The 12,745-nt window shown below is 37.6% G+C and overlaps 2 protein-coding genes across 3 annotated transcripts in view; one reads left to right on the top strand and one right to left on the bottom strand.

The window, feature by feature from the left end:
• The window catches only part of glis1b (GLIS family zinc finger 1b), a 94,691-nt gene extending 90,222 nt beyond the window's left edge, over window positions 1-4,469 (bottom strand). For both annotated transcript variants that reach the window (XM_028444551.1, XM_028444552.1), the window contains exons 1-2: window positions 4,347-4,469; window positions 3,992-4,265 (exon numbers count right to left, since the gene is read on the bottom strand). In XM_028444551.1, the coding sequence (XP_028300352.1) occupies window positions 3,992-4,226 (235 nt within the window). In that variant the 5' untranslated portion in view covers window positions 4,227-4,265; window positions 4,347-4,469. The remainder of the gene's footprint in view (window positions 1-3,991; window positions 4,266-4,346) is intronic.
• A 3,467-nt stretch (window positions 4,470-7,936) lies between these two features.
• Window positions 7,937-12,057, top strand: dio1 (iodothyronine deiodinase 1). Its single transcript, XM_028443811.1, has 4 exons — window positions 7,937-8,334; window positions 9,249-9,392; window positions 10,566-10,765; window positions 11,064-12,057. The coding sequence occupies exons 1-4, from the start codon at window positions 7,998-8,000 to the stop codon at window positions 11,127-11,129; spliced, it is 747 nt and encodes a 248-aa protein (XP_028299612.1). The 5' UTR covers window positions 7,937-7,997; the 3' UTR covers window positions 11,130-12,057.
• The last annotated feature ends 688 nt before the right edge of the window (window positions 12,058-12,745 follow it).

Genomic DNA, 12,745 nt, shown 5'->3' with positions numbered 1-12,745 from the left:
AAGAGGTCAAGTGTTTATCTTTGCAAACTCAATATTTTCCCTGTCGGGGCTTGGATATTTATAGCACAGCGACGTTGCAATGGCACCGATTCAGGATGATCAGCACTCAGGGAGCGTTTAGCGTCTTTCCGAACCTGAGCTCTTGCATCAACATGAGCTACTGTGCTTTATTGGGTTTGATGGGAAGAAGTTCAGTTCATTTCTGTGTGAAAAGATGTTAAGCATGTGAGTATGGAGAAAACATGCAAAGTTTACACAGAAAAGTCCCAGAGCAGGAAAAACGGCTGCATTTATTTGTTTCTGCTTGATGCATGATGTTGGGCAATGGGTCGGTTCCAGAGTTAGACTGGTGCATTTGACTGGAGGCCTGACCAGTATGTCCCCTGCTTTCCATTTAAAGTAAGCTCGGCTTCATAATGCCCTGTGTCAACTGGGATAGGCTCTAGCCTGGGGGCCATATGTGGCCCTCGGACTAGTTTTGTGCGGTCCCCAGACTACACTCAGAAAACACACAAAATGATGAAAAAATCCATGAAAGAACTGCAAAAATAGAGTTGTGGACAAACACACAAAATGATAAAAAAATACTAAAATTGACTAAAAAAGACAAAACAACAACAGAAATACACAAACTGGCTCTAAATACATACAAAGTAATAACAAAAAACAGAACACGATAACTAAACAGACAAAATTACCCAAAATGACAGAAAAGTATACAAAATGACAACAAAAATACACAAATTGTCATAAATATACACAAAAAAGGCTTCAAAAACATACAAAACAACAAAAAAAGTGCGCAAATCGACAGAAAATAAATAACACCCTGTGTTCTTTCCTGTGTTGATGCTCAGCTTGGTCATTATTAACTAACCAATTAAATGCTGACATGAACGTTGATTAAGTGGCCCTCCTCGGGTCAAACACTATCAAATTTTTGTGGCCCCGCTGTGATAACAGTTGCCTATCTCTGCTGTGCAGGATAGGCAGGTATGGATGACACGGTTTGCTTTAAACTACTGATGACGTGTTTTTGACCAGAGCATACAGTATGTGCTTAGAGCTTCAAGAAACATCAAGGTTTTATACCATCACATCTGCTGTGTCTGCCTGCAGAAATGTTTCCGCCTTGGGCTGCAGAATATTTCAGGTGTAAATGTTGGTGTGATGAAGTTGCACATGCCCCTCCCAGCAACATTCAACTACACTTCAAAGATTCAAGCAAATTCAGACACAATCATCATTAAAAAACATCATAAGGTACTGTAAAAAGAGTTTTAAATGTCTATTTTTTATTTATTTATTTATTTATTTATTTATTTATTTTTTTTTAAATGTCTATTTGTGTCTGTAACTACAGATTTAGCTTTTTGCAATGAAAATTTCAGAAGATTATATTTTTGTGTGTGATTTGACTGGGCATTTTTTAAGGGTGTCTGGATCTAGTATTGATTTCAGATATCGGTCTGACATCAGCTGACAAAAAAAAAAATTAAAAAAAATATCAGATTACATCAGCCTGCATCTAAAATCTGTAATATAATATATAATGTTTTTATTTTGTTTATTTTTATTTATATTTTTATTCCATTCTAAAATATTCTGAACTTTAAGGTTAAAATGTATGTAATCTATTGGTTGATAGTTAAAGGGGACAGTAATATGACCTGATCAAGCATTTTCTAAACATTCCACATTACAAAATATGTAATAAAAGTATGTATGAGCTGTGCTGTATGTGTATCAAAATTGATATTGGCCAATACTCTAGGATGCAACATTGGTATCATGTCGGAAGTGGAGTACAGTACTGTAGTTGATGTCATAGTCATTTAATGTCCATGCTGCGTCATTTTGAATGAGCTTTTAATTAAAAAAATCCTCCCCCTCAGTCCTCAGTGTTAACTTGTGCATTCAACGCTCATGCACAAGAAATAAAGATTCCTAAAATCTCCTCTAAAATCAGATTTGCAACTCTGATCTAATTAGAAACCATCAAAGATGACGTCCTACAGCCTCCGTGTGTGGACTAGCGTTCACTTTTGTTTGTGCAGATTCATTTTTCAGGATAAATCTGAAGTTATGCCGAGGAATGTGGCTTAAACTCCAGCTCTGTGTTCTAATAGGAGGACGTAATACGATCAGCCTGAAATGAGGCATGATACAAAAGACTGATGATTACTGAGATCACGTTCATAGTCCACACTCACCAGAAGAGACAGTCAAACCACATCAATTACACATTTTCACAAAAGGATTTGATCACATTTGAATAACCTCAGCTTTGAGAATCAATGTGAAAAAAAAAAAAAAAAAACTTCAATCCAAAAACTGCAGCTGAATCAGCACATTTCAGGATACGCTCCGACTTCCACAACTCATTAAAATAGCAGGCAAAGAAATATCAAATGTTCATAAATTGTTTCGCAAAGTCAAGCCCAAATCTTACTGCTTCAACCTTAATGACCGCCACTAAATCCATAAAATACACAACACATTGTGCGATGCCACAATTGAAGCGAGATCAAAAGCGTGGCAAAGACAATGAGACGATTCATTCGGCTTTGGGGATGTTGCGGATGGAAGAGGCTGAAGGCACCACTGGGCTCCAAACAGAGCTCATAAATGCTGCTACACATTCACAGCACATATGGTTTGTGTTTAGAGAGAAGAAACAGCAATCAAATTTGGTTGATCCCGTTCTTGCTGTGAGAATGATTACTAATATAAAACGTCCATTCAGTCCAATCTTAATTTAGGGATGGGGCCAGTGACTACCACTGCTCTTAGAGAGGAGAGGGCTGCCACAGAGACCTGGAGCCCAGTTTCCACTCTGGATGCTGTCCGTGTATGACAGGCTGTATTTCATCTATGTAATTGCTGTTTTTAAAATGTTGCTTTTAACCATGAGCTCATGCCAAGCCAATAAAAAAAACACATAGAATGTGAGTCAAATAAATACATCTTGAGCGGTTCAAACATGCACACTGTACTAAATAAGTCAATGAATTAATGAGGCGTTATTAATATTTTGACACAAACGTACATAAACTTGGCAGCTGCACAGAGATATATTAATATTAGAGCTGGGTATCGTTTCAGATTTCCCAAAGGGCTCGATTCATTTGGGTTCCATTTGACTAATAATTTGGTTAATGCTTTTTTTTTTTTTTTCAGTGCAAATTTTACTTGAATGTGTAAGAGCTTCTCAGAGAAATAATGCCGTAAACAGTAGAAACTAACTCTAACTTGTTGCAGGACTAAAAATATTGATGTTCACATTAAGAATTGAGTGCAATGCAATGCACAAAGTGGAAAAAAAGATCAATTTTAAGATTTTATTAATCAATATATAGGACCAATGAAGAGAAAATCGATTTAAGTCAATGAATTGATTATTTCAATACATAATTCCTATATCGCTTGCAGTGTATCCTAAACTTTATTGCCCCGTTTACCCATTAGCCTTCATTTCTTCTCGTCTTAACTATTTACTGTGTCTCGTCCAACATTAACCTTGAATGTAGGCGTTTTTATTCATTTATTTCTGTCGTTTTAGAATTTGAACTTCACCTTTTGGTGCATTTTAAAGAGTTTGTGCCACAAATTATTATTGATGGATGCGTAAAAAAGACTGTGTGCATGTAAAATAAATAAATGAATAAAAAATAAACTGACAAATGATTATGTGTACCTCCTAAGAGGTGTTCAAGCACCCCAGTTTGGGAACCAGTGCCACAGAGCCAATACTTGGATTCTGATTGGATCATAGATGTACAGTAAGTCACTTCTGAAACTTAAACTTACAAACTTGCGTTGCATTTGTAAACAGAGTTATCTACAACAGAGGGTAGAGGATTTTTAAGCAATGATTCAATTCAATAATAATAATGTCCTGCTTGTTTCCCCTAAAACCAGTGGAAAAACGTGCATTTGGTGAAAGGTGAGTTCCTGTATGTTTCGCAGCATCATGTCATCATGTCCGTACCTTGAACAGGAGGAACCATGAAGCACATCCGTGAACTTCTGGGTGACTTTTCCTCTCTCTTCGGGCTGCTGCTGCTCATGTGAGCCGCTCCATCGTGGGAGCTCCGGCACAGCTGGGACCCGTATCCTCCGCTCCCTTTGGGGCCGTAAACAGCGAGCGTCAAGCTGGGAAAGTCCATGAAAGTCGGTGTCTGACAGTGGCTCACCATCCCGAACAGCGCTGAGGGGTTCTGCATTGAGAAGTGCGCTTTTCCATGCACGGCTGCTCACACTACCTGCACCCAACAGACGGCAAACACACACTTAATGATATTGCTTATCCATCAGAAGCACCTTCTAACAGCAGCAGGAATTACCTGATCCATTGAGCTGATCGGGAATACAAAAAGTCAAATTGCGCACATCATTTTCATGTTTATGACAAGAGTGAGAAAGACTAACGCATGTGTAAACCTGAGCCACAGCCTCCTCCAATGAGGACCAGACATGAGCATCCGATGCACCCCTCCCTTCAGAAAGACTGACGGGGAAAACTTCAGATTTTCTGCTCTACAACCAACAAATACAGTGGGTGGATCACAGCAATGGATTACATTATGTCGTGAATACGATTTTAAAGATGGGCAGCGTTCCAAAGCATATGCGTAAAAGGGCAATGCGTAATGGCGCACTACGCACTATAGTCTTCTCTCCAAGATTATGTAGCTACATGTGTATGCTTGGGCTATGATTTTATCTAATAATTTGTTTGTTTGTTTTTTATTTCACAAATGTATATAAGACATTAGATCAATCTGGGAAAACTTATCAACTTGTTAAAGTTGTTGTTGACAATTTTAGAGATAGTTTGAACTGAAATGTTTTTCTCACAAGACACAAACTGGACAAGCTGATGAGTTGACTGACAACATTGTTATCCAATTGTACTGCTAAGATTGAACCAAGTGATTGACTGGATGGGGTTTATCCAATCATATAGCCTATATTGGATTGTTTTAATCTAAATATAATTAGAGTTGCATTTAGTTTTTGAACAAATGTGCAGACAGACAAAATGTTGCAGTTATTATCTACTTATATGATTATGCATGCCGTCAATCCAAAACATATTCAATTCATTCAAATACATATTTACAAATATTCTAAAACAACAGACATTGCACATAATTCTTTGCATGCTTCAATCCCATGATAATCTAGGAAATGCATGCAAAGAGTTTTGTTTTGTTTGTTTGTTTTTGGGTTGTTTTTTTTTTGGTTTTTTTTTTTTGCGTAAAATGCACATATTTTATAAAAATCTAAATGCGTAATATGTTTTTCTCTTCGTTTCTCTATGTAACAGTGTGAGGAGTGTTGGGCCACACATGTGAAATACCATTCTGCAGCACCATCTAGTGGCCCTTCAGTTATTATAGACGTCAAGGGAGGGAAGATTATTTAAATAGAAGGTAGAGAACGTCATATTGTTGTTGTTCAGAGACAGGGAACTTTTATCACTGTGGGGCCCACAATAATGTAATTGTCTGATCCGTGGTCCACATTATATATAAGGTTTATGTCAGAAATTAGAAACATGACCAACCTGAGCAATAATACAGCAAAAAAAAAAGAAAAAAAAGGGGTGGTTGAGTGATTCTGTTGTAATCTTGCATATTTTTGTTGCCATTATCTGTTTGTGTCATTTTTGTTGTTGTTTTAAATATTTCTCTGTTATTTTTCTAAACAATTGTAGTCATCTTCTGTGTTTTTTGGAGTAAATGCATGTGTTGCTGATATTTTGTGTAATTCTCTGTCATTTTGTGCTTTTATTTTGGGGGCTGCACAAAATAAGACCAAGGGCCACTAGAAGTTGCCCATGTCTGTTTTAGTTATTAAAATCCTGTGGCAACATTAGGGGGTAAAAAAAGCAACTTAAAAACAGGGAAATGTCTTGCTGTGTGTGTGTGTGTGTGTGTGTGTGTGTGTGTGTGTGTGTGTGTGTGTGTGTGTGTGTGTGTGTGTGTGTGTGTGTGTGTGTGTTTCACTTCTTAATTCTGTATAGGCCCTGCTCTGTTTGTGTGAATGGGAGCAACAGATTGCTGCACAATTTCCTTCTGGATCAATAAAGTGTTTATCTATCTATCCATCACTGCAAATTGTGAGGAGATGCTTCTCTTGCTGCTGATAGTTAGTGTCAACCTGGTGTTTTAAAAATGAGGAAGTGAGACACTGGAATGACTGGATCTCTTCACGCGCTGATGGAAAACACACAAGATAGACTATATTAAAATGAACTAAATAGAACAAACCTTTGTCCTTATTACTGTAGGAAAGATATACACAAAAGCATCCTGGGAATAAAGGCCTATGCAGTTATTTTTCATTTCCAATAGGCATTTGTTTCCAGATGTGGTCAGATCTCATTCAAGTTTGGTAATCAATAGATATTCGGTATTTACACAAGTGGGGACATATACAACATCATTAGTGTGGCTGATCATAGAGGTTTTATGGATCTTTGGAATCTACATGTAATGAACTGGCCTTGCATATTGGTGGCACAAGAAATGAAAGCAATTTTCATTCAAATGAAGTTGTCCCATCTTTGAGGCTCCAACAGCCTCGTGTCTTAAAGAATCCTTTCCACTCAACTTGAAGTCAACAGTTTTCTGGCAGTCAGTGACCATTCTTTTATGGGCCTTTGTGAGCTAAGACAGCGATGTTGGCCATGAGGCTGTGACTCACACAAGCCATTCCACTTAATCCCAAAGGTGTTTACTAGAGTTGAGGTCATCTAAAAATGCCTTTATGAGTCAGTTTTGATCGTTATCATGTTGGAAAAATGTCACATTTGCATCAAGTTGTCCCAAAAGCCTTGTTGTTATATTATTAAGCCATCAGAACTTAAAAATGACAAGATGGAATCACATACACAATACTGCCAAAAGCATCAGGACATCTGCCTTAACATGCACACAAACTGCAATGACATTTTACTCCAAATCTATAAAGTTTTGGTCGACCCACCCTTTAGAGCTGAAATAGCTGTTTTCATAATGTTCTGGGGTGATTTTATGAGAAATTTTAACTAAATGTTCATTTCTGAAATCAGAGATTGTATGGAGGTAGATTTATATCTTTATTATTCAATTAAAAAAAGTTTTTTTTTCTTCATGAAAAAACTTATTTTCAATTTTTAAAAAAGTGTTTGAATCCAAACAAACAGGTCAGACATTGGCAACTACAGGCCCAGGGGCCAGATGCGGCCCTCGGCCTAATTTTGAGTGGCCCTCAAATTAAAAGTACAAAAAAAAAAAATCTAAAAAGAGAAACTGGAGAAAGATACACATTAACAGCAACAAAAATACACAAAATTAAGACAAAACACATAAAATGATGACACAAATACACAAAATGACAGAAACAGAAAAAACTGACATAAAATTGACGAGATGCCTATAAAAATTAACAAAATGACACGAAACGGCAACAAAAATAGACTGACTCCAAAAACATACAAAATACACAGAAAAGTTTATACAAAATGATAACAAAAACACATAACTTTTGACTTTTCTGTGTTAGTGTAGTGCTTAGATTGGTCATCCTGTTAATGTGGCCCTTGAATCACAACCACAGTTTGGCCCCTGCTGTGATAAAAGCTGTCCTCTGCTATAAGACATTGTTAAGAGAAAATGGTATTGACTTGTATTTGGACATGTAGAAAAACAGCCTTAAATTCTACTCCCCAAACAGTTTTTCAAGCCTTACTGAATATGCGATCGCCTTTCTCAGTCATACATTCATGGAAATGTAACAAACAACAAAAAGGTAAAAATAGACCTTTAATCTATGACCAGTTGATTTGTCTTTCACCATGTTGGGGGTCACTGTTTATTGAGTGTCTAAAGTCCGAGCATGTGGGTGGTCAGTGAAGGCAGCGTTAGTGTAGAGTGGGAGTGGGCGGAGCTTAGTGAGTTTATCAAACATAGCGTAGAGTGCGGAAGGAGCAACAGAGACCAGTAAACATGTTCCTCCAGAAACTGATGGTCTACGTGTCGGCCCTCTTCATGTTCGTCTACATGATCGGGCTCCACCTCACCTTAAGGATTCTACATCTCATCGCTCCAGGTTTCACCAAGAAAGTGATCCTCAAAATGGGCGAATCGATCACAATGACGCAGAATCCCAGATTTAGGTACGAGGACTGGGGTCTCACCTTCATGTCCTTCACCTTCATTAAGACTGGTGCCAGGAACACTTGGCAGTCCCTGGGACAGGAGGCCTTCCTAGGGGGAGCAGCTCCAGATTCACCCGTGGTCAACATGAGCGGAGAGAAGGCCAGCATCTGCTCCTTTCTGAAAGGTACACCACCTTTCTGATCTGATCTGATCTGATCTGACCTGACCTGACCGGGGCGCCCATAAAGTCGCCCAAAATAATCAGCAACATTTAGCAACAAATCACGTGTTTTTTAAATGTCACTTTTGACCACATTTACAGCAATATTTGTGAAATTTGTGGGATTTCTTTTCTCATAAAAATGTCAATGTTAAATCTAAATGTTAAATCAAAATCTAAATGTTAAATCTCAATGTCACGGGTGAAACTAAATATTTAGCTAATGTGCAAATTCGCCAGCAGCACCGAAATAACGTTCACATTTTACACTTGGATTTAACATTTGGATTTAGATTTGACATTTTTATTTCAATCTAGCATTTAGATTTAACATTGACATTACATTCTGGCAATAAAAAAAAACATCCCAAAATACACAAATGTCGCCGTAAATCTGGTCAACAGTAACATGAAAACGTTTTTTAAGCGTATTTACTTTTTACCAGATTTACAGGAATATTTGTGGTATTTCTTTTTTTTCATAAAAATATAATGTCAATGGTAATTTTAAATCTAAATGTCATGGGTGAAACTAAATATTTAGCGAATATGCAAATTCTCCAGAAGTACCAATTAAAGCTCTCATTTAACATTTTGATTTAACATTTACATTTAGATTTAACATTTATATTTAAATGCATTATTTAGATTTAATATTTAATTACATTTTTACAAGAAAAAACATCACAGCTTACACAAAAAATGCTGTAAATCTGGTCAAAAGGAAATTAAAAAAAAAAAAAAAAAAAAAAAAAAACGCGTTTTGCTGCTAAATGTTGCAAAAGGTTGCTGTTTATTTTAGCATGTGCAACTTTACAATCAGTGTCCCACAGACTAGTTATTGTGTGTCAGTCTAACGGTGTGTGTGTGTGCTGCAGGTAACAGACCGCTCGTGTTGAGCTTTGGAAGCTGTAGCTGACCTCCGTTTATGTACAAACTTGACGAGTTCAAGCAACTCGTCAAGGACTTCAGCGGTGTTGCCGACTTTCTCGTGGTCTACATCGCCGAGGCTCATTCAACAGGTGGGTGGAAGCAGACAGCCACGAGACGTTGTTCGATCCACGTGGAGAAAGATCAACACAAATATAATACAAAAGTATTAGAGCAGGGATGATGTGCAAAGTTCACGAGACGATATACGATACTGGGTCGTCACGATAGTGATAGTGGTGAGGGGAAAAAGACCCCAAAAATGCGATAGTAAAATAAGCATGCTTTTACTCTGGACATACTTATTTACTTAATCTGTGTATGACATTTGAACTCAAACCAGTATTTTCTGTTGAAAGTACGGAAAGTGTTTAAAATCACCTACTAGCATACTACTCATCCTAAGTCTGACGTCAAAATATAGTCCGTTCACATTTCAAAATAAAAGCATCTCTTCTTGTCTTCCATTAGTTTTTAACCCTTTTGCAAATCGGGCTCTTGTTTTGAAGTTTGCCAGAAGTTTTGTCTGTAGCACATTTCCAAAATGTCAGCAGGAAATGTGTTTTCCATGAGTTTTGTGGTTCAAGTGACCACCTGTTGATATTCTACTTGGTCACTTTCTCGCTTAAAATGTTTTCAGGACTTCCAAAGGTGGAGAATGAACAGAGATATTCAGCCTCAGTGTACTTCAGGTTTTGGTAATTGTAGGTTTGAAACGCATCTTGGGAAATTTGGCAGTATATTTCAGTGGGAACGGTCATCATCCTAATCCTCCTAACCACACTTATAGTATATAGTAGTGTATAGTACGTCAGTATGCAGTTTTGATCAAAGCCTAACTATTCATGCCAAAGACCAAATCATGTCATCATGTGCATATCTGGACATGAACTTTGTGCTCTTGTGTATTTATTTATTATAAATGCCATTAAGTGATACACCTAATAAACCCACTTCCAGTTGTTGCCGATCATGACAAAAGCCTTGAATAAAGACTACGGGTTTTAAGGCTTGTATTTGCTAAAAGATCAGTTGGATAATATCTGATAAAGATGAGATAACAACACCCTCAATCCTGTTCTTTTGGTTTACCTGGCAGCCCCACCTGATCTATTGGTTTAAGTAGCAGACCTGTAACCAGAGGGTGGTGGGTTCAAATCTGCTGTGGGATCTTGAGTCATTAAACATTGTGATTGGCTGTGTGTTCCTGGCGTTTGTCGTTCTGCTACATTCCTGCTATTCCCATTATCTGATCTCTATCTCAGATGGATGGGCTTTCACTAACAACGTTGCCATCAAGCTGCACAAGAACCTCGAGGAGAGAATATCTGCAGCAAAGATTCTGCTTAAGGAGGATCCCCTCTGTCCCATAGTGGTGGATGACATGACTAACATCACCAGCACTAAATACGGCGCCATGCCAGAGAGGCTGTACGTGCTGCAGGCTGGGAAAGTCGTTTTCAAGGTGAGATGTCACACCCTTCACAGAAATCCAACAAACATGGCGGAAGTCACGGGTGGAAGTCATTCAACCACTTGTCGTGAAATTGCGTGGTTTGCTTCAAGTGGGTGTGTTGGTCCGTGCACTGTTTGAACTCACGCTATTGCGTGACGAGGAGCAAAAACAAACAGTAGAGTTCCTGGTTAGGAGCCAAACTGAGGAGAGAAATGCTGATTACCAGACACAAACATGCCTGTTATTGTCCCTTTTTCAACAGCAACATCAAAAAAGTTATCCTTCATTAATGCTTTTCTTCTTTCAGGGAGATCAGGGGCCATGGGGCTACAAACCACAGGAGATTCGATCCTTCCTCCAAAAGATGAAATAGGAAGGTTGTCTTGAACGTATCACTCTGATATATATGATTGTTTCTTTTTTTGTATTTCTGTGTGTATTCATATATATAACTGCTCCATCCAATAAGTTCTATACTCTACTACTTAAAAAAGCTTTCTTATATCGAACGCGCAAAAAAATGTGTTAAAGATACATTCCCTCTTTTTGACACCTTCCTTTCTGAGTTTCTAAGTGATGTCTGCAGAGTAAAGCCTTCAGGCCTCTATAGTCGGATGATGTGAAACACTTAAAGGTGAAGTTGATTATCATCAATATATTTTTTTTTTAATGTACTGAATTAGCCATGATTGTTTGTCATTAAATTCTCCAAAGTAATTCCTTACAAGGCGGCTTTATACATGATGATCACAGCACAAACCTCTGGAAGCTGTGATTGGACGCTTTAAAAGTCTGCCATTGCAGAATTACTTGGGAGCATTTCTGACAAATTCAACACGTTAAACGTAATTTGTATTTCGTTGAATGAAGGCTAAACAGTGCATTTCAGTTTTCCAGGGAATTACTTTATAGGTTGGCTGAAAAATCCCCTAAAAATAACCTTTTGTTGGGGATTTTTCTGCCTTCGGTCATTCAAAATAAAGGATTTAAACAAGCGTGCAGAACCGCATCACTGTAGCACGGTGGTGTAAGGATGGTTTTTTTATTCCTGGGGTTTTCTTTCTTTTTTTTTTGCAATATATAAAAACACGTAAGATAATTTGCATCACTATTTACCAGGAGGGCTAATTTATGAAAGGGTGTGTAAATGTGTTTGTCTCTCTCCGTCTTGGTCCTGCTCAGAGTTTAGTTTGCCTTGTGCTCGCTGTGAGCTACCAGCAGACCCCCGTACAGAAAAATAAACATTTTCTACACTTGTATTGTATGCATTCCTTCTCTGACCAAATAAAATATCACACTGATGTACGTGTGAGGCTTCTTTATTGAACTGTTTTGTGAGTTTGGATCAGATTTTTACACTCTCCAGTATTTTTAACCATTCTTTTTCAACTAACCAAAACAAGACTGAATGTTAAACGCAACCCAGTGAAGGATGATTAAAACTAAGATTAGAATTTTGAAAAACTGAAGATCATAGTTGGAACGTGGCTCATTTTGAATGAAGTGGCAAGTCGGTGTGTAGGGGATGACAAATCAGATAAGTATATTGTCATAATTTGAACCTTAACGGCTAAATTGAAATTTGCTGTGAAAAGAACATCGACCATAAAGATGTGAGGAAGGCGAGCTGCTGAAAGTCAAACTGGACATAAAAAATAATGATAAACACTTGTATACATTGCTGCTGCATTAAAAATTACACGTATGTTGGGATTTTCACAGACAAAAATGCTGACTGTGTTAACAGTCAAAGGTTACAAAATATTGGTCAGACTGGTTTGAGATGAAAGTTCAACAGGAATTCCTTGGCTGTAGGATGTGTTAAAGCAGTGGTTTCCACTCTTTTTTTGATCGTGACCCCATTTTTTGGTATTACAATTTTTTTTTCTATATTATTTTCGTGATCATATTTGTTACACCGTGTAACAGATAGAGTAGCCAGGATTAGTGCACAAAGTGACGAGATCTATTTAATTTAATTTATGTTTT

The sequence above is a fragment of the Gouania willdenowi genome, chromosome 4 (genome assembly GCF_900634775.1).
Source record: "Gouania willdenowi chromosome 4, fGouWil2.1, whole genome shotgun sequence".
Classification (NCBI taxonomy): domain Eukaryota; kingdom Metazoa; phylum Chordata; class Actinopteri; order Blenniiformes; family Gobiesocidae; genus Gouania; species Gouania willdenowi.
This window is presented reverse-complemented; position numbering and strand designations above follow the sequence as displayed.